The 21,744-nt window shown below is 40.9% G+C and overlaps 1 protein-coding gene across 3 annotated transcripts in view; it reads left to right on the forward strand.

The window, feature by feature from the left end:
* The window catches only part of fancc (FA complementation group C), a 154,726-nt gene that overhangs the window by 7,570 nt on the left and 125,412 nt on the right, over nucleotides 1-21,744 (forward strand). For all 3 annotated transcript variants that reach the window (XM_078214414.1, XM_078214416.1, XM_078214415.1), the window contains exons 2-4: nucleotides 12,085-12,332; nucleotides 14,974-15,058; nucleotides 21,066-21,160. In XM_078214414.1, the coding sequence (XP_078070540.1) occupies nucleotides 12,162-12,332; nucleotides 14,974-15,058; nucleotides 21,066-21,160 (351 nt within the window). In that variant the 5' untranslated portion in view covers nucleotides 12,085-12,161. The remainder of the gene's footprint in view (nucleotides 1-12,084; nucleotides 12,333-14,973; nucleotides 15,059-21,065; nucleotides 21,161-21,744) is intronic.

Genomic DNA, 21,744 nt, shown 5'->3' on the forward strand with positions numbered 1-21,744 from the left:
AGAAGAAGTTTAACACACACAGGGTGGGCCTGTCACATGACCATCGCCGAGTGATTCGAACATGGTCATTAATAGTGTATTCCCCTTTGTAACTTAATCAGTTCATGTGTGGGAATCCTCCCTCAGCCAATGGTTCATTGTTCCATTGATTGGGTTTAAAGTGTATTTCCACTGTAGCTTGATGTGTTCATGTCTGAGAACCCCCTGTTGAATATCCCAGATGATGGGGACAGGATATCTAGCTCACTCATATGCTCCTGAGGTCATTGTCATTGATGGGCCTTTGCAGATGTGGCATCTCCATCTCAGTGGGAATGAAATTTGCAAGGTGCAGTGATGCAAATTGGAGGTCATCTTTGGCAATGAGCTCCTGTCACACTTGGAGTGGGATTTTCCGGCTGTGCTCGCCCCGAAACCAGAAAATCCCACCCGAGAACAACGGACCTTTCTGAGATCTGCCTCTCATCTGCTACGATTCCCAGGACAGATGGTACGGGAAAATTCACCCCCTGGTCATTGTTTTAAAAAGTCTCTTTTTAAAAAAAAAGTTCAGCTCGGGTTTGTAGCCTTGTAGCCAGTGGATTAAAAATTATTATTTGGCATTGGTATAATTCAGATCAGAAACTCCAAAGTGTTTTATGAAGTCTGCCTGGGTCATAAGTTTTACACTTTGAGTTTGGCTAGGGTGAACATGAGATGTTTCACTTCAGGTATGAGTCAACTGACCCACTAGGGAGCTTTTAGCAAACAAAGTTTATTTAAGAATATAGTTCACATATAGCAATAGCTTTTACCAATTACAGAAAAGAAGGTTAAACAACCATGATATTGTATAACCGTTAATAAATACATGAAATGTTCCAATCAAACAAACTTTCCAATACAAAATCCTTGCCGTAGGTTTAGCACAGAAGATACGACTGCTTGTGTGATGCTGGAACTTACTCCTTTGGCTGGATGCTGCAGCTTTCTTGATGCTCACACAGCCAAGCTTGAAATCAGAACAGCTTCCCAAAATACTGGAGGGAGGGAGAGAGAGACTCTAAATACTAGCTAGCAAAATCACCAACAGCAGAACTTACACTCCAGGAAGACCAGGAGACCTGCTCCAGCTAGCCAGCAGAATTTCCAATACCAGAAAGAGAGAGAAACACTGCTTTTCAGTCTTATGTCCAAACCACTTATAAACTAAAACAGCAGCTAGCAGCCCAAAGCTGAAAGTGAAGGCTTGAATTCACTATGAAAAAAAACTGTCCAAAACATATGACCTGCTACCCAGTCATAAATTCCAAATCAATGCATGAAGCCCAGATGAAGCCCAGGGGTGGCGCGGTGGCACAGTGGTTAGCACTGCTGCTTTACAGCTCCAGGGACCTGAGTTCGATTCCCGGCTTGGGTCACTGTCTGTGTGGAGTTTGCACATTCTCCTCGTGTCTGCGTGGGTTTCCTCCGGGTGCTCCGGTTTCCTCCCACAGTCCAAAGATGTGCGGGTTAGGTTGATTGGCCATGCTAAAAATAAATTGCCCCTTGGTGTCCTGAGATGCGTAGGTTAGAGGGATTAGTGGGTAAAATATATGTAGGGATATGGGGGTAGGGCCTGGGTGGGATTGTGGTCGGTGCAGACTCGATGGGCCGAATGGCCTCTTTCTGTACTGTAGGGTTTCTATGATTTCTATGATTAAAAAAAAATAAAACCCCATTTAAACGATTGAAGCAGCAATAAAAGGACTTGTAACCAGACAGCCAGCTGTTGCCCAAAGTTGCTTAACTGCAGAGAACATGATTTAAAAAAAACATTTCTTAAAGGTACACTAACATCATAGACATAAAGCATATTTTTATGTTAGTTGCCCCCTCCACTCTAAATTTCTTATTTATTGTTGGATTGAAAATTATGGAGTGTGGTGTACCTGAATTCCTGGCGTGTCCTTGTGGACAAAGCTCCATGTCAGGAGCACAAAGATCCAGACTTGAGGACGACCCTGATACTGGACTGAAATGGATGACGCTCTTGGTCAAGTGAATTTGCCCTGCTTTGCATAAGGGTTAGGTTGATATAACTCCAGATTCACATCATAAATTTGGCATCAACGTGAAACAAAAGCTGAAATGAAATTTGTGATGTAACTATCACAAGGAAGGGATCAATTGGTACTACTTACTTAAAGTCAGTCGTACAGAGATATTTGGATGTTTTCAGAGTAATTTTGTTAAAAGTAAATCATTGAGAAACAACTATTTGGTTGATGGGTACCAATAAAAATATAAATAAACAATTTGGTAAAGAGAAGATTGATTCTAATATCTAACATGTCCAGTCCCTGCTGTGTTTACATGTATCTAAGAGGAAATTGTTAAAGAAAACCCAATACTTTTATTGATATATATCTTTTAACTCACTGTTCAGTTGTGATAACCAGTAAACTGCTAAATATACTGGAGCAATTCTCTTGAATAAAATGGCTTATGAGTGGCTGGAACGAGAGATGAAGCTTTTCCTATGAATTGCATTCTTTCAGAAAGTTACAATGTTCATCCTTTCTTCCAGTCAGGAGGGCACGTATTGCACTCATCTAGCAATTAAAGGGTCCCGAGGTGATCATAGTTAAGATTTAGTTAAAATTTCCTTTCAAAAGTAGGATTGAAAATACCTGTCTCTGGATCAATGTATCTAGACTATGGACTGTGCAGCACTTTTATATTGGAGCTATTTGTCTTCTAATACCTCACTGAAATGCCCATTCTTCATGTGTGAACCTAGACTGTGGTTGCCAGCAGATCCTTTGATCATGAGGGATATCATAAACTGAACCTAGATCCACTAAGAATTATTGGAAGCAATTTGGTGCACAAACGTGGCCGTTTTCCCCTTGCAACTTCCCATCCAACATGCCCTTAAATCCTTTGTTCATATCTTTATCGTCCAACATTAGATGAATTGACTCAGGGCACAAAGAAGCTAAACCTTTCCATGATCTTTCTCGCTTTTGGTACTATTAATCCCCTTACTGAGAGTATCCAGAAAAGCCCAAAGTGGTTTCTATGGGATTCTCTTAGCGAGATAAGGCTAAACTTCTTCCTTTTTTTGCCTCCACCAAACCAGCAAACATTTTTTTCAATTGATGTTTTGTGAATGAAGGATATGCTGTTAATCCTGGGGTCCATTTGCGTTCTTGGTCTAAGATAGAACAAAAAATAAACTAGTCTATGTTCTTCTCTCATTAGATTTTGTTGTCCTCTAAATTTAATTCCATTTAATTGTTGTGTTGTCATCACTGATGCTGATGGTGCTTCATTTGAGGATGGATGCATATTGCTATTTGTTGGTTCCCTGTATTAGACAAAATTGAGGGGTTTTAAATGGAATTCACAGTAGTGAATATTTTTTTTTTCAATTCTCAGGAAGATGTATTGCTAGCAAGGTTTGCATTCATTGCCCATCTCTAATTGTTATTGACAAGGTGTGGTGAGCCAGTTTGAAATGCTGCAGTCCATGTGGTGAAAGTGCTTTCAAAGTGCTGAAAAGTAAAGAGTTCCAAGATTTTGGCCCAGTTACAATGAAGTAACTGTGATCTATTTCTAAGCCTGGATGGTGTATAACTTGGAGGAGGACTTGGGTGTGAAGGTGTTCCTAAGCACCTGCAGTTTTTGTTCTTCTCTAGATCATGGGTTGTTAACGTTGCCGAAAAAATCTTGCCATAATTCTTAATTATATCCGACAGGTAATATACACTGCATGGTACACGGGTGATGAAGGAACTGGATATTTAGGGAGTGTATTCCATCAATTTCTGGCTTGTGATTGTAGGTGGCAGAGAGGCTTCAGGAGTTGGAAAGTTAGTCTCTTGCTGCAGAATACACTGTCTTTGACGTATAGTAGCTGCAGTGTTTATTTGGCTTGTCCAGTTGACCTCTTTGTCAATGTTGATCTCCTTTAAATTTGGTTGGATGATGGTGATGATAATGCCAATGGATGTCAAGGGGAAATGTTAGGCTTTGTCTTCTTATAGATGGTTATTGCCTGCACTTTTATGACACAATCTTGCATGTTGAAATCTGGTTAGGGATCAGTTACTTTCTGTTTAAAGTAGACAAAGTCTGAGATCTCACTAATGGAGTAAAGCCACAAGGTTTTATGGTTTTAACAAACAAAATAAGCTACTCTACAAAGACAGAAAGATAAAACAATTTACAATATTTATCTTGTACTCTAACATTTAGAATTAACTTGAGGTAGATATGAATTAACAGACACACTGTAGTCGAACACGCCACACTGCAAATGAAATGGCAGATGTGATCATGATGATCCCACGGATTTTTCAGCAATCCATCTCGGTGTCAGTGCTACTGTGAGTTGCAGGATCTCATTAAAACTCAGCAGGCCTCCTGAGGAATTTTCAACGTTTCATTTTTTTTACTGTCTCAATGACTGTTCACCTCAGAATGATTCAGTTTCTCCCCCTGAGACTGCGTTTCACGGGATTCACAAAACTGCTCTGCACCCCTGCCTCCTACACCCATCTTCTCGCCTTCCCAGGATTTCTCCTGAACCTTAACTGTACCGAATTGCTCCCTGGGCCGCTTTGTGAGCTGCAAACCACACGAGGCCCAATCTGCAACTAATCTCCTCTCTCAACAAAAGCACAGATAAAGTGAAACCAGAGAACCACCTTAAGCTCCACCCATCTCAATGATATCATAGTTTTTTTAGGGTTTATTGAATACTTTAAAACTAAATTAACTCAACTCCCAGAACAAAACCTCTCTCTGAACTGCACTTCTTTGTAAGCAGTGTCGACATCACATCTCCAGCCAAGCAAACCATCTGCTGCTTTAGGATCTTACCTTTACCGCTGTTAACCCCTTAAGTCAACATGGTCCCAATTTTTAAAATGTATCAGACTCCAAGCTGCTTTAGTTGCATTGATCTCATTTTCTCCAATAAACTTTAATCTTCCCACAACTAAGCATTACCTCTAAAATTTTAACTTGGATCATGAACTAGATATTTGTCACACTTGCCATTTATCAGCCTAAGCCTGGATGTTGGAATATCCTCCCAGCATCTACCTTGTTAAGCCCCTTTAGAATATGAAATGTTGTAATGAGATCCCATCCCATTCTTCTAAATTCTATGGAATGTTGGCCTCATTCCTGTCATTGCTGTCTGGAAGACACTTCAATCTTACCTTGGGTAAGGAAATCAAAAATGTACACAGTGCTTCAGGTGTGGTCTCATCAAGGCCCTATATAATTGTAGTGAGATTTCTTAAGGGCCAATCCCTTTGCAAAATAGTAACATACAATTTGTCTTCTTAATTGCTTGCTGTATCTGCACATTAACTTTGTGCTTTGTATACAAGGACACCCATGCCCTTCCGAATACTGTAATTAACAAAACATTCCGCTTCTCTATTTTTCCGACCAAAGTGGATAGTTTCTAATCTCTCCACATGATATTCCATATGTCACATTCTTGCCCATTTATTTAACCTATCTAAATCCATTTACAGGCTATTTGAGTCCTGCTCACTGCCTGCTTTCCTAGCAAATTTGGATACATTTCATTTGATGCCCTCATCTAAGTGTGATAGATTGCAAGTAGCTGAGGACCAAGCTATGGTATGCTGCTGGTTAGTCTGCTGACCTAGAAATTACCTTTGCATTCCTACTCTGTTTTCTCTCCATCATCCAATTCTTAGACCATGCTAATATGTTATGACCTGAAACTTGCTGCCCATGAGGGAGAAAATCAATTATTTCAAAAGGAAGTGGATGGCACTCAAGGAAAATAATTTTGCATATTCATAGGTTAGAGTGGTGGAATGGGACGGTCTAGATTGCTCTACAGAGAAATGGCATGGACTCACTGGCCTCATTCTGTGCCGTAGTGACTATGTGTTGAATTTTACTGCAGGCCTTTGGACTGTATATTGGACTGAAATGTGGGTTCAGAACTCACATATGGTGGCAGTGGGATCAGCTCAGCAATTTTACCCCCATTACACCCACTGTCTAATTAAGGACAATGGACAAGCTTGCTGAGGCAGGTAGGAGAGCATTTTAATATAAAGGTGTGTAAAAGTTTAAAATTTAAGGGCTGAAGGCAGTACGCCCCACGGGATGGTGGAAAATCCCTTTGGATGGTCCACTGGGGCTTTGGTTTTCCCTGTCCGTGGCCCCCTCTTCAGGGAATTGAGCCATTGTCTGCTACAGGGAGGCCTACATGAAGCTGGTTACCTCCATATCGTGGGTGTGGTGGGAGGGGGTTACCGTGCCATTGGCAAAATGTTAACGGCCCTGTAAAATTACCCTTAATTATGCAAATCAGCTTCTTCCCTTTTCTTTATGATCAGCCTGTTGCTGGGGAGCTTCCAGGCAGCTGGTAGAATTCAGCTCTGAATTCCAATCCCATAAATGAAAAACCTTTTGTGTGGCACTTTGTTGAATGCTTTTTGAAGATCCAAATACATTGCATGCATTGATTCCACCTAGTCTACCCTGCTGTTTACAACTTCAAAAGACTAAAAGATTTGAAAAATGCAAATTTCCTTTTGTAAATCTTCATTGACTCTGCCTAATTATATTATGATTCTCTAAGTGCCTTGTTATTATGTCCCAAATAATAGATTTTATCATTTTCCCAACAGCTGATGTCCGGTAGTTCCCTATTTCTCCCGCTCCCTCCTTTCTTGAACAGCTGGGTTGTATTTGCTACCTTTCAGTCTACGTGGACGATCTAGAATTTAGGAAATTCTGGAACATCAAAACCAATGCATTAATTATCTCTTTCATTTCCTCTTTTAAAACCTTTGGATATAGACCATCAGGCCAGGAGATTTGTTGAATTTTAGTCTAATTAATTTTGCCTGCACATTTTAAAAACTATTTATGTCCTTTAAGCTCTACATTGTCACTAGACCAATGATAGACAACCGGCATCCAGGGGCCACGTGTCCATCAGGGTTTGGAGTGTGACCCCAGTCCATGAGACACTTTGCTGACTATTGTGCACGAGCAGATTTCCTACATTCTGCAGGCTTCCATCTGCGTAGTTTTTTTCCTACTGATGTGATGTAAAGCAAGGGTATGTGAAGTGAGATGCGTGCTGATTGCACGCAATGACTTTGAGAGCCATGCGCTCCCTCACATCCATTCAAAGCATAAATATTTATTTTGTTTTTACCATTTGAAGTTGAAGACAGTTCTATTAATATACGAATGATTAAGCATTTTCTATCCTCATCATGAAATATTCACCACGTATTAAATATATTTTTGTTAGGATCAGAACCCCAAGGTATACTGTGAAGCCAGACTAGACCCCAACGATCCTCTATTTTGGTATAAATAATGCTTTGCTCCAGGAGTAATTCCACTGACAAGTTAGGGATCTTTTATCAAAACAAGCTTTATTCATAACACAGTTAAGTATAACTCTAATAAGATGAAGCACTGTAGCTCTTAACAGCTGAACAATATTTAAACTCGAGAAAGAAACAACTCTAGTTTTGAACTTATCACAATTTCAGTTCCAAGTAAGCAACAGTCTTCCCATAGACTTAAACCCATTTTAAATATAGTTAGCAAACTCAGGCATACTTGCTTTAAATTGGTTAAAGCCTTGAAGTCTTCAGTGGAGTTTGCAGAGAGAGAAAGTAGACTTATGTCTTTAAACAGCTGCAGTCAGCAACTAACTCTCAACTGAAACAGAAACTGTTTCTCTGCTGCAAGCCCAGCTCCCCTCATTTCTTAAAAAAACAGGGGACCTTTTCTTTTGTAAATAAGAGTGCATTAGCCTTCTGCTAAATACACACTACATGGTTAAAATGAGTAATTATCTTGCTTTCTCAGTATCTGAGCTGCATTCCTTCCATACATACTGACACCTTGTAGAAAAAAAACTGAACCTTAAAATATTCTACAGAAACATAAAATATATATCAATAGCACGGTATCATCGCAATTTAATCATATTCACGGGGCGATGGTTATTGAACAAACCCAATTTCAATCTTGTGGCTCACTGAAATGAAAGAGGGCCACTCCTGTGGTACATTCACCAGCCTAGGTTTGCTCAAAAAATCTCGCCCGAGGTCAACAGACCTTTGCGTGGTCCCCCCATCCACTATGATTCACATGGCGGGCGAGACAGGAAAATTCCGTCGTAGGTGTGGGACTTGCTTCTTGAATAGACATGGAGACATACTTTGGTATCTGTTTAACACTTGTTTATTAGTACTACTACTGCAGATGTGTTGCTCCTAGGCATGATTGCAACTTTCCTCTTTCTCTCTGCTAGCACATGACTATCTGATGTCAGGAGTACATTATCACCTACATCAGATATTGGCATTTTCCATCTGTTAACCCGTTCTCTTTGCACCATGCTGTTCTCTAATATTATCTCCTGGGCCCCACACTCCTGATGTGGAGATGCCGGCGTTGGACTGGGGTAAACACAGTAAGAAGTCTCTTACAACCTGGTGTTGTGAGACTTCTTACCGTGTTTTCCCACACTCCTGCCAGGTTAGCTTAAACCCTTGGCAATAGTACTAGCAAATCACCCTGCTAGGAAATCGTCCCAGCTCTGTTCAGGTGCAATCTATCTGCCCTGTACAAGTCCCATCTTCCTCAGGAATTGGTCCCAATGTCCCAGAAATCAAAACTCCTCCCACTTGCACCATCTCTTCATTCTATAGAAGGTAGAGCTAACTGTTTGGAAATCTTACACTGTTCAGTGTCATTTATTCAGATAATTGACGTACCAGGAATGTTGAAGATTTTGTCTTTGCCAACTGTTCAAGACATGGAACCACATGGATCACCTGTATAATTTCAATATATCCCAGCCTGCAAACTTTAACAGCTCTTGGTGCTCTGAAGCAATTAGAGTCACACTTCCAGCCCATTGAAATAAACAGGAGGAACTAGTGAGTGAAAAATATAAACACAAATAGAAATACTTTGCAGAGGTTTTGTGGGCCGCATTAACAGGCACTTTGGGTTTGAAATTTCGATGAACAATAGTTTTTGCACCCTAAACCAGATGATTTTTAAAAATAGGTTATTCGTTGGGTTGTCAGGGACAAAAGTGGGGAATTATGCTTGGAGCCCAAAGAAGTAGGGGAGATCCTAAATGAATACTTTGCGTCGGTATTCACAAAGGAGAGGGATGTGTTGACTGGGAGTGTCTCGGAGGGGAGTGTTGAACCGTTGGAGAAAATCTCCATTACAAAGGAGGAAGTGTTAGGTTTGTTAGAGAATATAAAGACTGACAAATCCCCAGGGCCTGATGGAATCTATCCAAGGCTGCTCAGGGAGACGAGAGATGAAATCGCTGGGCCTCTGACGCAAATCTTTGTCTCGTCACTGGACGCAGGTGAGGTCCCAGAGGATTGGAGGATAGCTAATGTGGTCCCGTTATTTAAGAAGGGTAGGAAGGATAACCCGGGTAATTATAGGCCGGTGAGCTTGACGTCCGTGGTGGGGAAGTTGTTGGAGAAGATTCTTAGAGATAGGATGTATGCGCATTTAGAAAGGAATAAACTCATTAACGATAGTCAGCATGGTTTTGTGAGAGGGAGGTCCTGCCTCACTAACCTGGTGGAGTTTTTTGAAGAAGTGACCAGAATGGTTGACGAGGGAAGGGCCATGGATGTCGTCTATATGGACTTTAGTAAAGCATTTGACAAAGTCCCTCATGGTAGGCTGGTGAAAAAGGTTGGATCTCATGGGATAAAGGGGGAGGTGGCTAGATGGGTGGAGAACTGGCTTGGTCACAGAAGACAGAGGGTGGTAGTGGAAGGGTCTTTTTCCGGCTGGAGGCCTGTGACTAGTGGTGTTCCGCAGGGCTCTGTATTGGGACCTCTGCTGTTTGTGATTTATATAAACGATCTGGAAGAAGGTGTAACTGGGGTGATCAGTAAGTTTGTGGACGACACAAAATTGGCAGGACTTGCAGATAGTGAGGCGCATTGTCAGAAGCTACAGAAGGATATAGATAGGCTGGAAATTTGGGCAAAGAAATGGCAGATGGAGTTCAATCCTGATAAATGCGAAGTGATGCATTTTGGTAGAAATAATGTAGGGAGGAGCTATACGATAAATGGCAGAACCATAAAGGGTGTAGATACGCAGAGGGACCTGGGTGTGCAAGTCCACAGATCCTTGAAAGTGACGTCACAGGTGGAGAAGATGGTGAAGAAGGCATATGGCATGCTTGCCTTTATAGGACGGGGCATAGAGTATAAAAGTTGGGGTCTGATGTTGCAGATGTATAGAACGTTGGTTCGGCCGCATTTGGAATACTGCGTCCAGTTTGGTCGCCACACTACCAGAAGGACGTGGAGGCTTTGGAGAGAGTGCAGAGGAGGTTTACCAGGATGTTGCCTGGTATGGAGGGGCTTAGTTATGAGGAGAGATTGGGTAAACTGGGGTTGTTCTCCCTGGAAAGACGGAGGATGAGGGGAGACTTAATAGAGGTGTATAAAATTATGAAAGGCATAGATAGGGTGAACGGTGGGAAGCTTTTCCCCAGGTCGGTGGTGACGTTCACGAGGGGTCATAGGTTCAAGGTGAAGGGGGGGAGGTTTAACACAGATATCAGAAGGACATATTTTACACAGAGGGTGGTGGGGGCCTGGAATGCGCTGCCGGGCAAGGTGGTGGAGGCGGACACACTGGGAACGTTTAAGACTTATCTAGACAGCCATATGAACGGAGTGGGAATGGAGGGATACAAAAGAAAGGTCTAGTTTGGACCAGGGAGCGGCGCGGGCTTGGAGGGCCGAAGGGCCTGTTCCTGTGCTGTATTGTTCTTTGTTGGATGGCTCAGTTGGGCTTTCTGGTATCATTATATCCCATATCCTTCCAAATTCTCAAACCCTACCCTCTGGAAGGACAAGGACAACAGATTTGTGGGAACATTACCACCTGTAAGTTCTCCAAGTCACACACCATCTTGACTTGGAAATACATCACTCTTCCTTCACTGTCGCTGGGTCAAAATTGTGGAACACCCTCCCTAACAGCACAGTGGGTGTCACTACACCACAGGACTGCAGTGGTTCAAGAAGACAGCTCATCACCACTTTAGGGGATTTAGGGACGGGCAATAAATGCTGACCTTGTCAGCAATCACCAACTCCAATGAATGAATACAAAAAAATGTATTTTTTATATTGGATATTAGAGCCCCGTTGAGCCCTACGGTTGTTAGCTATTGTTTTAGCTTGAATAATTTGTTGCTATTATTCAATGAAATCTCTAAAGCTCCATTGTTGACTAGACCCGCTAGATATTAATTGCAGAGGCTGAATTTCTACATGGTCAAACTTTTAAAAAAAGGGGCCAATGATTTGACAGGGTGGGGAAAGGGCTTTACTAAGAAAAAGCCATTTAAACCTGAGTGACCTGGGCAAGGTCAAGTCAGATCTTTTTCATCCCTCCAGGAACGTAACACTGAGTTTATATGCCTCTATTCTGTTCTATCTGTAACTGGACAATTTTCTTGTTGCTTCAACAAAGTACTTTCATAATTAGCTGCAAAACTGAGGTTAAAACAACAATATGAACCGCTCTAAGCAATGCTTGTGTGGGTTGATATTCTCATCTGCATCTTGGTTTTGTTGCAGTTTAGTACCACATTTTTTTCTCTACATAGGCTTGCGCAATGCCAGATTTTTTCTTTATTGTAATTTCTCCCCTTCCTTGCTGTTTACGTCTATGGGATGTGTCTCCGCCAATGTCAATAAAGACAACTATTTCAGTGATGGCTGTCTGATAACACTTTAGGAAAAATTAATATTTTGCGTATAAACACAATACATGCCATATACATGTATCAAGATTTGTGGTAATTGTTGCTCTTTGCAGGGCAGTATTTTATTGTAATGAAAAGTTGGTGATGACAAATTCAGATGGTAAAAATTTGAGCCCCAGCTGGGCAATGGATTTTAAAGTAATTTACTTATTCGAACTCAATCGCTGCCATTTTGGCACAAAAAAAATCATTATATTTGTACTCTGATTTTCAGAACCTTCATTGAAAAATTAAGAATTGGCTTTTTTCTTTTGCAGATGTCACGGTGTTCGCAGAAGATTCCATTCCTTTTTAATGACAATTAAAACTTGATTTGCGTTTTGTGGCTTGTGGTATGGCCAAAGGAACTTCTATTTCAGCTTCCAGCTTTGACTTTGAGTACTGGTTGAATAAGGCTGTTGAGTGGGGCCAGACCACCACTTTCGAATCGCAAAAAGATGTCTGCCTACACCTGCCTAAGTTACAGGAGTTCCTGAAGCAGATTTATGGAGCCATACAGCATATGGTAAGCAACTCACAGAAGGAAAGAATTATTGAAGACATAGCCAGAGACAATCTGTTACACAGATTGGGAGAAATAGTAAGTTAATAGTAGCAGAGAGACTATTCCTATTTGTTTTGCTGGACCTCAGTTCAGCCAGTTGGGAACCAGGCCATAGTGAAATGTTAACAAGAATATATTTCCTGTCATTTTGATTTATTATGAAAGGAATCTTTCTCCGGATTGGTAGAGATGTCATATGAGACTTCTTAACCAATCAAGCAGCCTAATTTCATTTTTGAAATAAGTGGTAAGGTTTTCAGTTGGGTAATTGGTAGGATTTTCTACTTGCAAATTTGCATCTTGCCCTCAGTCCCTTGGTGGGCACATTATCACACTGGGTGGAAGTGGTGGAGGATGATCTGTTGAATGTGAAGACTGTCATGCTGGATGCTGGACAAGGAGAACGCGATCATTCTAGGAGAGGGGGGGAAAGGGTGAGAGCAGAAGTGTGGGAAATGGGACTGACGCAGTCAAGGGCCTGTCAATCTTGGTGGAGGGGAAATGTTGATTGAGGAAAAGCACACAACATTTAAGAAAGAAGAGCTCAGCATTGTACCAAGCTTAAATTCATTAAGGTGGGGCGATGATGGGATGCAGTGGAGGCCTGGACTGAGGATTGATGATTCAGGACCAGAGAGAGGAGATTGAAAGCATGTCGAAGGGAGAGATTGGAAGGAGAGATGGAGTCAGAGGAAAGTGAAAGAAAGGAAGGATCTGAAGGGAGCATTGGTATGCAAAAATTGTTATAACTTGCAATATCTGACGCTAGAAAGGAAGAAATAAAAGCATGAATGATGAAATGGAACTGCAAAGCCATCCCCTTTAGCCTGTGCCATCATTCTTTCATCGTTTAATCTCTACTATTTTCCACCCCATCAGGGCCCTTCCCTTTAGCTCTCTCCCTCCTCCCCTTCTTGTCTCTCTTCTTGCCTAATTCCAGTTCTGATGAAAGATCATGAACCTGAAACATTAGGGACCAGATTTTCACTACCAAAGAGAGTTGCGAAATCGCCCAACTCAGCGCGTACCTTGGTTAAAAAATACCTCCAATCCTGTAATTGTCACTCTGGGACCAGGGTTGAATAGGTTTGCAGGAGCAGGATGGAGTCAGGCACATTGACCCTGGAAGCAAGGCGTAGGTACCATGGGAGATGGGCAACTGCTGAGGCAGATTTATTAGAAGGCCTTGTCCCAGTTGTTTCAGAAGCTCTTGTTTATAGACACTTGATGGTGAAAAAAAAGATTCGGAGGACCCATTCAAGGCTTTTTAAATTCCCTTAAGTGGGTGACCTCTCAGAAAAACAAACAAACTTCTATTCTGGTCCCACATCAAAGCCAGCTCATCCTTTCATAGCCTCTTCAAACTGTAATTCAAACTGCGAACTCCAAAACCGATTGAGATAATTGTAGCTTTTAAAATTCAGTCATGCATTCATAATGGCATAATAATAGCTCATGGGGAAATGTCAACAAAGAGCTCTACTGAAACTGCATGAGCCGCTTTTTCTTAACCAGCAGAAATTTGTCTCTTAATCAAAGCAGGGGTTTTTTTCAGTGCTAGTTGTAGCCTGTTTTATTTTAAGTTTAAAGTGCAGAGGATTTAAAAAAACAGACTTTATCCACCCTTCAAGAGTGATTGTGACTATTCTGTCAATTTGTGACTCCCACTCTTGCCAACGGCCAGAATAGGATTTGTTTGATCCCTAACCCCTTCCCCACTTTCTGCAGTGGGGGCATCTGGGTCCCACACACCATTTTTTTTAAAAAAAAGCTTGGCCCATCTTTCATAATCTTCCCACAGCTGCTGCCTGACCTGCTGAGTATATTCAGTGTTCACTATGTTTTATTTCAGATTCCCAGCATCAGAAGTATTTTGGTTCTCCATAAGGTCCAATAAAACTCCAGCTGGTATAACACCAGGTTTCAAAAAGTGTTTATGTAATCCAGTGGACGGCTGGGAGCTTCCTAAATTGGAGTTTAATATTCGGAGTGTGGATGTTAATGCTATGTCACCGCTAACATTAAAATGTAGGCAGTGAGTGAGAAAGCATTACATTTATGTGTCTGAATGGGAGCATAGAGCTCACTATCATTGGGTAGGTTGTAGCCTGCAGTACAACTGGGATGTGCCGGTGCATGTCACAGTCTACAGGTACCTATGTGAGTAGCACAACAGTCCTGATATAAGAAAATATTTAACTGATTTTGTAACATTCAAGTGCAATAAATTTGCTCATTTGTATGATCTGTTATGAAACTTCTTTTGATATTTACCGATTGTACCTTGTTCTGGTGCTTAAAGTTGCATTCTAGTTGTAATTATGTTTGATAATGATTGCTTGCACTTAATAGCTACATTACAAGAAGTATATTAAGGTTAATTTCAAATCAGATATACTGTAACAGCATACGTGTGTCATACTAGTGTCCATCATCTGATCCTGTAGAAGCACCAGCAATGACTTTTTAAAAACTGGGTAAATAGAATTTAACTGAAAGTAGTTTCATGATATTGGTTCAGTATATTAATATAGTACTATTCTTTCCAATGACCAATGTCTGTTTTGTATAAATACTGACCAATGCGTATCTCTTGTTACAGAATATTACTCCAGTATTAAAATTATTTCCGCTGATTGGTCAATTGTTGGGCAGACTTTGTTGGAATCCATTTGTTGTAGCACATGGTAAGTTTATGAAGATTTTTGGACAAAAATAATTTAATCTTCAGTCACTGTTTTATGAACCGGAAGCATGAAGTTCAAAAGGAGACTGAGCCTTTCATGCCAAAGATTTAGCATTATGATTGAAAAGTTAGATTAAAAATACAGGATTTTTGGTTCCTCTTGTCTTTGTTTAATTATAAAAAGCTGTTACAAACACCATACTTAAATTGGTAATTATGCCTTTGTTAAAGTCAATGTGTAGGCTTGGAGACAAGATGTCTAGCTTACTGCTATAGTACCCCTTTGTGCAGAGTATTTTGGCATGCTAATATCAGGTTTGCCATGTTCTTTCGGGTTGATGCACTTCCAGTAATTCTACTGAGATAAATTGAGGGAGAAGGCTGCTTGCTTTGGATTAGAAAAATCAATTGATGTAAAGATAATTTGAACTAGAATATGTAAATTAAATAAAGTTGACGACAATTGTGTCAAGTTACTTGACCCAGATGGTGTTTGTTTGATACACATCATAATCTTATGATTTCGTATCTATTGATTGTAAAGATTGTTGATATTTAGTAAGTTACCTGTAGCTGATTGGCCTTCAAAACATTATTTAGTGGAACTCCCCAGAGCCTCCTTTGACGGCACCTTCCAAATCTATGACCGCTAACACAAGGCAGCATGGGAATACCACAACCTACAAATTTTCCTCCATGTCACACACTATCTGGACTTGGAACTGTATCCTCATTCCTTCACTGTTGCTGGGTCAAAAACATGAGAACTCCCTTCCTAATGGCATTGGGTGTATCTTCACCACATGGACTGCATCAGTTCAAAAAGGAGGCTCAACACTTTCTCAAGAGCAATTGAGGATGAGCAAAAGTGCTGGCTTCATACCTCAAGAATGAACTAAAAATAATATTGAGTTCGTTAAAGTCTCCCATTATCACAATTCTGTTAATTTCTTTGCAAATCTGCTCCTCTATCTTTTTCCCACTGTTAAGTTCTCTGTAAAATACACTAATACACTCTCCAGTTTCTTAACTCAAACTAAATAGTTCCTATTCTTAATCCCTCAAGGAATGTCTCCTAGCTCTGTAATATTCTATTCATCAATACTCCTCCTCTTATTTTCTTCCTTCCCCATCTTTCCTGAGTCCCCTATACCCAGAAATATTCTAGATTAATAATGTAATTATTTTTTTAAATGGGCATATAAATATGCAAAAAAAAAGGCTGAATGAGGAAATGACCCACTGCTGACCACATGATAGTAGTTATGGGAGTTTCTGACAGTTTAAACACAGACAACAGGTAATGCAGCAAACCCCTGGAATGTAACACTCCTTGCATTGTATAAACATTCCAGCCAAGCCAACACAGTGGATTAGCAGAAGAGATGTCTGCACTAGCTGGCAATGGACAAAGGTAGAGCTATTCATGACTCCTCATCGCCAATGTTGTGATAATGGTTCTACAGTTACCTTCTCAAAACTCAATGGGTTTTAACAAGGGGCCTTGTTAGTTGAATGGCCTGACCCAAAACCACTCTGTCACATGACCAAGAAAAGAGCTGTTTGATATCCTTTAATTATCCGGTTTTTGAATTCTATCTTCAGTTGTGGTTTAACCGCTGAAGAGAACCAGACTCCAGGCTAGCAGCCTGCCTTTGGCTGCCAGCTACCTCCAAAGACCTCCACAAAGAACCCTGTATTTTGCCTACAGAGTGAACTAATTTCCAGGATGCGAGAATACTTTATGTATCTTTAACAGTCTCAACCTGCAAGCAAGTTCCTATGACTAAGACCAGGAATTCTGATAGAAAAAGCCACTTGAAAGAACCAGCATTGGACCTTGACTTATTGGACTCTGAAATTTATCGTGTCCTTTGCCCTGAACCCCTTTCCCTTATCCCTCTTTTATTGCATGAGTGCAAAAGGGAAGGATGTTTTGAAACTCTTTTCTACAATTTGTGAGAGTAAAATAAGCCAACACTCTTATTTTATCTTATCTCGAGTTTGCTGTGGAGTCATTAATAGAGAATTAGATCAACACAAAACTGAAGGATTGGAGAAAATACACCTCCATTTATAAAGGGGGAAATCAAAAGCACCTTTCTGTTTGAGTTATGAGTGGAGAAATGAGGCTGTGTAAATGAATTCCCTTCAGTCCGTAACACTAGAAATGGTTTCCTCTCTTATTAAGGAAAATGCTATAGAAGGTGGCTGGGCTGACAAACACAGGGCAGCATAGCCTGTTTCTCTGTCAAATACATGGCTCTAGGACAGGCTCTCAAACAAGACATTGCTAAAGCCTGATAAGGTTGGATCTCATGACCCATATGTAAACCAACTGCCTTGACGAAAGGTTAAACAGGATGTCCTAGCAAGCAATAAGCCTCCAGATGACTTCATGGACTTTCAACGGAAATAAGAGAGATGACTTGAATATCCGTTCCTTGCTATTAGACAATTGAACAAGTGATGTACATAAGACTCCCAGGAATGAGGTATACAAAGAGGCTTTGGAGGTGGACCAGTGCTAGCTTTGGCCTAATAATTCAGCTAGCTCAAGAAGACTGAGAGCAGAGGAAACTGCCTCCTCCAGCTACAGAGATCAATTTCAGCCATCTGTTCTTCCCATCCGGGACCAGTAAACCACTTTTACTTGTTAGGGGTTTCATATCTTTACTGTCTATTTAGTTTATAAATTACATCAAACTGCTGTTCCCTAGTAAATTGCTTTAATTGACTTTGACCCCATTTTGGGGTAAATTGTGAGTCCCACACCAAGTCTTACATTGTCCAACATCCTGCTGAATACTTCAAATCCTTCCCACTGCATTAGCTAATCTGTCGACAGCATTATTGGGACCAGCTCTGTTAAGGTGCAACCCAGCCATCAGGACCCTCCTGCACAGAACTTCCTCGCGTCCCAGGGATCTAAAGGCTTCTTCCCTGCACCGTGGGTGGAATGTTTTGGTCCCTCCTGTAGTGGAATTTTCGGGTTCCTCCGAAGTCAATGGACTTTTGAACGGCTTGTTGCATTTTGTGGCCCTGTCCGCCACATCTGGGCTGTAAAACTATAGCCCTAGCTGTACATTAACCCACTCTCAATAGTGCTTGACGCTGGGAGTAATCAAGAGATTAATACCTTTTGAAGTCCTGTTTTTTAATTTTCTCTTTATTTCCTTAAACTCTATCTGCAGGATTTCACCCTCCTTCCCCTTGATATTGATTCTGAAGTATTGGCTTTCACCTGTTTTCTTCCTGTCTCAACTCTCCCCTTTTCCCCTCTTTTCATCGTTATCTGTGGCTCTTCTGATGCCCTCCGTCACTTCAATAAGTTCCAGTTTTCTGGTCGTAATTGTCTTCTTTCACCATGGACCTCCACTCTCTCTGCATCTTCATCTCCTATCAGGACATTCTGGGAACTTTCCACTCCTATCCTTGAATGCAGCCAAATCTGTCCCCATTCATCGGTATCTTGTTCCATTTCGCTGAATGACGCCTCCTTCAACTCCACTCACTTCCTCCAAATAAAAGATGTTGACAGATACCTGCATGAGTTTTGGCTATGCTTGCCTTTTTTGGGGGTATGTGGGGCACCTTTCGTTCCTACCTAGGCCCCCCGTTCCTTGGTTCTTTCTCCAGTACATTGATGACTGTATAGGTGCTGTTTCCTGCTCTTATCCTGACCTGGGAAATCAATCAACTTTGCTTCCAATTTCAACCTTTCAACCCCTCTCTAGTCTTCATCTGGCCCATCTCTGTTTCTTCTTCTCATCCTCAATTTTTTTCTTTTCATTTCTGGGGAATGGGCTATCAACCAATATTCACCACAAGCCCACTGACTCCCACAGCAACATCAGCTTCACTTCCTCGCACCCTGCTCCCTCTAAGGATTTTATTCTATTCTACTGATTTTTCTCTCTCTGTTGCATCTGTTCCGATGATGCAACCTTCCGCACCAGTGCTCCTGACATGTCAAGATTTTCCCTCAACTTACAATTCCACATGCACGCTTGCATGTGCACACGCTCCTCTATATTCAATAGATCCACCTTCGGCAGTTCTGCCACCCCCAGCACGATGCCACTACCAAACACATCTACCTCTCCCCTTTCAGCATTCTGAAGGGATAATTCCCTGCACAGCACCATTGTCCATTTCTCAGTCACCCACAACACCCTGCCTCTTCCTGTGGCTTTTTCATTCAGGCTGAGGAGGTGCGGCATCTGCTCTTCACTCTCCAAGGTCCCAAGCATTCTTTTCAGGTGAAACAGTGATTTACTTCCAGTATAGTGTACTGCATTTGTTCCTCATGATGTGGTCTCCTTCATATTGTTTTATGGGGCAACTCCATTCAGACCACAAGTATGATTCTGAGCTTCCAATTGCCTGCTGTTTTAGTTCTCCACTTGTTCCCATCCTGACCTTTCTGTCCTCTACCTCCTGTAATGTTCCGATGAAACTCAATGGAAGCTCCGAGAACAGCTGGTCATCACTCAACTGAGCATTTTACAGCCTTCAGACTCGCCACTGTTTTCAACGATTTTTACATTGTTACCTCTGCCCCTCAATTTTCTGGTTTTCTTTAGTTCATTTTCTTCTGTTGGTTTTCTCTCTCTTTTGCTTTTGGATGACAGCTGTTCATAATTAAGCCATTCACAACTCCTCTGTGCAATTTTTTGTTTCTTTACATGTCCCATTACCACTTTGTTCTTGCCTCATGAATCTTTTGTTGTTTAATATCTCCTGCCTTCTACCCTATAAAAGGTTCATCTTTTGTTCCTATTTCACCCTCCCTCCACTTTCACTTGCCTAAAATCTATTACATCCTGTAGCTTTTTCCAATTCTGACAAAAAGTCATTGAACTGAAATGTTAAATCTATTTCCCTCTCTACAAATGCTGCCTGACCTGCTGAGCATTTTCTGTGTTTATTTTATATTTTCAGCATCTGTGTTTTGATTTCGAATCAGCATTCAGATTTAAGTATAGTTTATTAATTACAAGTAGGCTTACATTGACACTGCAATGAGGTTACTGTGAAAATGCCCTAGTCACCACACTCCGACACCTGTTCGGGTACACTGAGGGAGAATTTAGAATGGCCAATCCACCTAACCAGCACGTCTTTCAAACTGTGGGAGGAAACCGGAGCACCCGGAGGAAATCCACGCAGACACGGGGAGAACGTGCAAACTCCACACAGACAGTGACCTAAGCTGGGAATCTAACCTGGATCCCTGGCGCTGTGAGGCAGCAATGCTAACCACTCTGCCACCGTGTCGCATTTATGTTTTATTTATCATAGCCACTTGACTCTGGTTCAAATGTCCTACATAAATCTAGGGAAATAATGTGTGTCCACTGTGTTGTCACCAGGGCTTCATTAGCTAAAGTCCCCTTTAACTTTTAGCTCAACTCATTGATATTGGAATCAATGGATATTATGTTATTCGCTTAGTGTTCTTGTGCTATAACGTGAATTGAAATACTTCACACTTACCATTTGTTGGTGATAAAAGAGAAGATTTTAAAAGTCGGAGGTTAAGGGTTTGTCATTTTCATGTGAGTGAACAAACCTGTCTAAGAATCTATTCATCATTCAGATTTAAAACCTATAACTAATGTGGGTGTACATTTTTGTTATTGATTCATACTTGTGTTGATTGATTTTTTTAGATAATTACAATGAAGACATTAGTCTAGCCAGTATTTAGTTCTGATGATGCAATCTTCTGCACCAGTGCTCCTGATATGTCAAGATTTTTCAAAGTTGAAATATAAATAATAAACCTATAATCTAGTATTTTTCTCTGCAACAAATATGTAATTGTTCAAGTCAACCAGAATTTCTGTCTCTGCACATCACAGCTTCTTATGTTAACATATTTTAACTCGTATTTAAGGAAATTTCAATGTAGCATTAAAGTCTTGTGCAAATTCTTTGCGGTAAGTAATTTATAAACTTCAGTCTACTTTTATATTTAAACTGATTACTGTTTATTAATCCAGAGGAGAGCCAGCAGTACCTGTTGCAGTGTCTGTGGTGTCTGTACAGTGCAGAACCTGAGAATGCTGTGGAACTGAAGGCTAATGAGTGGATATGGGTAAGATTATCTGTCTCTTACTACTTATACAGATTGTGGTTTGAAATTTCTGCAGGCATTCTGCACTATAACTTCAGTGGGAAATCAGTGATGAGCCTGGAGAGATGGCCATTTATGGGATTTCTGCTGAAACTAATGGCAGCTGGGGAACCATATCTAAAAATTCTCCCTCCTATTTTAAAATGCACCTTATGCATTTAATTACTGCATACAGTTACATTCCACACCCTCACTCTGCAAAAGTATGCTGCCTCTTAAAATTTAAAACCAATAGTGGATGTGGCTCTATATGTCATGTTTGCTATAGTATTTTCTATAATGACAAGAATAAAAGATGTACATTATGGCACAGCCGATAATGCTGAACAAGTCAGATCCCAGAGTAGAACCTGGCTTGATAGATTGTAAATTTATTTATTTTTTAAAACTATGGAAGGCAACAACTGCATGGATTCACAGGGGTCTGCTGATGAACTTTTAACAAAAGAATAAAACATTCATTAAACAAGAATAATGAATTATATTGTGCCAAAGAAAGGTTTGGAAGGATTTCAATGCAGATACCAGGAAGTTGTTCGAACTCT

Source organism: Mustelus asterias, chromosome 6 (assembly GCF_964213995.1).
Source record: "Mustelus asterias chromosome 6, sMusAst1.hap1.1, whole genome shotgun sequence".
NCBI classification, from domain to species: Eukaryota; Metazoa; Chordata; class Chondrichthyes; order Carcharhiniformes; family Triakidae; genus Mustelus; species Mustelus asterias.